At 35.6% G+C, this 2,707-nt stretch overlaps 1 protein-coding gene across 1 annotated transcript in view; it reads right to left on the minus strand.

Annotated features, from left to right (window-relative positions):
- LOC112508183 (PRA1 family protein A1-like) overlaps positions 1–2,707 on the minus strand; it is an 11,063-nt gene extending 8,356 nt beyond the window's left edge. Inside the window, exons 1-3 of the mRNA XM_025112968.1 lie at positions 2,506–2,707; positions 1,820–1,860; positions 1,652–1,730 (exon numbers count right to left, since the gene is read on the minus strand). Coding sequence (XP_024968736.1) covers positions 1,652–1,730; positions 1,820–1,860; positions 2,506–2,663 — 278 coding nt within the window. The 5' untranslated portion in view covers positions 2,664–2,707. The remainder of the gene's footprint in view (positions 1–1,651; positions 1,731–1,819; positions 1,861–2,505) is intronic.

The following is a 2,707-nucleotide window of genomic DNA, read 5'->3' on the forward strand; positions in this document are numbered from 1 at the left end:
TGGGGGAAAGGAGAGGGCATTCTGTTATTTGTCTAATTTGTTAGAGGCTCCTAGCGTTAGCTGGAGAGAGGGAATTCTCCCTGGATATTTTGTTCATGTATTTCCTTTTCTTATCATTTCAATTCCATACATCCGACTTTCTCCCTTAATCATCTGTTACCTTTCTTCATTAATTTCTGAATTGTAACAACACGCATATCATAGTTCTCCAAAAATATCTAAAATTTTTTATCTCCATCGAATTCCCAATTGAAAATTTTATTATATGTTACTCCCGCTTTTGATCATTTTCCCAAAATTTTGCTACATGTGCATTCCATTAACATTCCATGACTATTTACGACAAAAGGAAAAATACATTAAAAGTGGAGGAACAAACATTTGTGCTCAGCAACTATATCTTCAAATACTTTTACAATTTTCACGAGTCTTTCCAAATAACTTGTTCAAAGAAAATCCTATAACCTTTTGTAAGGCTCAGTCATCTATCATATCGATCTATAGGCTTGACACCTTAGTTATTGACAGTATCTTCTGTTTGTCCAAGCAGGATCTGAAGTATCCGCCTTGTTAGGTATATCTAAAAACTTCTAATTATTTTCTTGATTCCTGAAATTTGGTATTTTATGGGTATTTCAAAATCGTTTATGGACAAAATTGATGACATGAAAGGGAAATGCAGAAGAAGAACAAGGAAGGACCTACTGTGTACCGAAGTGTGTGATGGGACATAATGGTGTTTTCGTAAATTTGTTTCATTTCAGTCCAAGATTATATAAGTCGCACATTTACAAGGAATGTGAACGGTCCATTACCTTACTTGATTCATCTCAATCAATGCTCCACCAATCATATTGACATTTCCTTCATTTCATACCAAACACCCCACTAATGTTCCTTGCTGAGCTGACTAGCCATCCTGGTTATTAATTTATTGTTAGTGTTCCACCACAATTGGTTGTTCTCTACTAAAGGGTCATTGGCCCAACAGTACCCGGGTTACAAGTTGATCCCAGCCTCCCTGGAGGTCAGGGGTTCAAGCCTCACCAAAGGTGATGAAAATTTTGGTTGTTCTCTACTCACATAAAAACCTCTTGGACAGTTAAACCAGAGACATCCTAAAAAAGGAAAGTATAGTGTTTACAGTTGGATCAATAACTTCTGCACTTGCATGATTGCATCGACATCAGTATTTTAAAATATTCAGGTCCCCTAAGTCTTATCCATCTGGCTTTGTTCCATGATTCAAAAGAATTAAATCACATTCATAGAACTCTTGTCAAAACTTTGCTAAGAGAAGTCGCACTGTTAAAGCAACCTAATAGAAGTCCAAGTTAGAGAAGACAATTGGTCTAGAAATTTCATCTCAAATCAATCCCTAACCTTTGTCAGTAGCAGGATCCGTAGTAGCATGGAATGGATGGAGTAGGGTTGTATAATGCACATACAGATTTAAGCTCTTATAGGCTATGACATTTTATTGCTCATGAAAATCACACGCCATAGGTTTCCTTGAAAATAATGTGTGTGCATTATAGATGGTTGCATGACGATCATCAATAAAAATCTAAACTGATCAATCATCACCAACTACATCACCATAATTATTAGTATATATAATTATATAAGTGAAGAGACAGTGACAATGTACCTATCATTCAAGAAAGCTATTGTTAGAGCTGTCGATGTAGCTGCAACAATAGTAAGTGGTCTCCTGAGAAATCCCAATCCTGCACATGGCAAATTCATAATCCTAGCATTTGGATGCACTTTCCAAAATAGATCAAGCAATTTAACCTTTTCTTTTCTATTGGCTTACCAAGAATGAACAGAATCATGAGGAAGTAATTTGTCCGATAGCTGCAAAAAGAAAAGAAATTCTTAAAATTATTTGTAAATTGTTAGCTACTTACTAAATCCTATTGCAAAAACAACAAATTGACGCAGTTATTACAAATATACCCAACCCCACTTAAACTCTTGACTCCAAATAAACATACAATTTGTGTTCCCCCACAACAGATATAATTAGTCATTTCATTTTCTGTGTTTGGTTGCTGAAAAGCAAATAAATGAAAGCATCATCTATAAGCAAAATTTGGGATTTACTCTTTTCCACTAAGCAAAACAAATACCCTAACAATTTCAAAGCTCGTATCCACAAATTTAGAACAAAAACAAACTCAGTATACACAAATATTATCGGCCAGAATCTTCAAAACCAATACAAGCCAAGTATTACCGAACTCAAAAGGAAATAAAACAATGCACAAAAGACAAGGAGTTGCCACAATTTAATTTCAACAGAAGATATGACAGTTCAACGATCATTAATCACAACAGTTACGGAATGTAGGGTTTACTACTGAACAAATTCCCCCATTCCGATTCCACCTCAATTGCCATGCCAGCAAAAGAAATTATCAGAATTCAAGTACAAAAATACAAGTGGCAAAGCAAACTAATGCGAATGTATATATCATGAAGATGAAAAAAAGAACATACTAGTAAAGATTACACTTAAGGCGACTGTTCCATTTGTTGGAGGAACGAGGGACGGTGAACTTGGAGAAGAATTCATTGAGAGGACGAGGAGGAGACGACCAATCGACTTCCCTAAGTGCATCGATCAGATCTTCTGTTGTTACCGTTCCCCAATCCATTTCTTTGCTTCCTGTTCTTCGATCGATGAAACAAAATATGATCT

The sequence above is a fragment of the Cynara cardunculus genome, assembly GCF_001531365.2.
Source record: "Cynara cardunculus var. scolymus isolate 2C chromosome LG 2, CcrdV1, whole genome shotgun sequence".
Taxonomy (NCBI): Eukaryota; Viridiplantae; Streptophyta; class Magnoliopsida; order Asterales; family Asteraceae; genus Cynara; species Cynara cardunculus.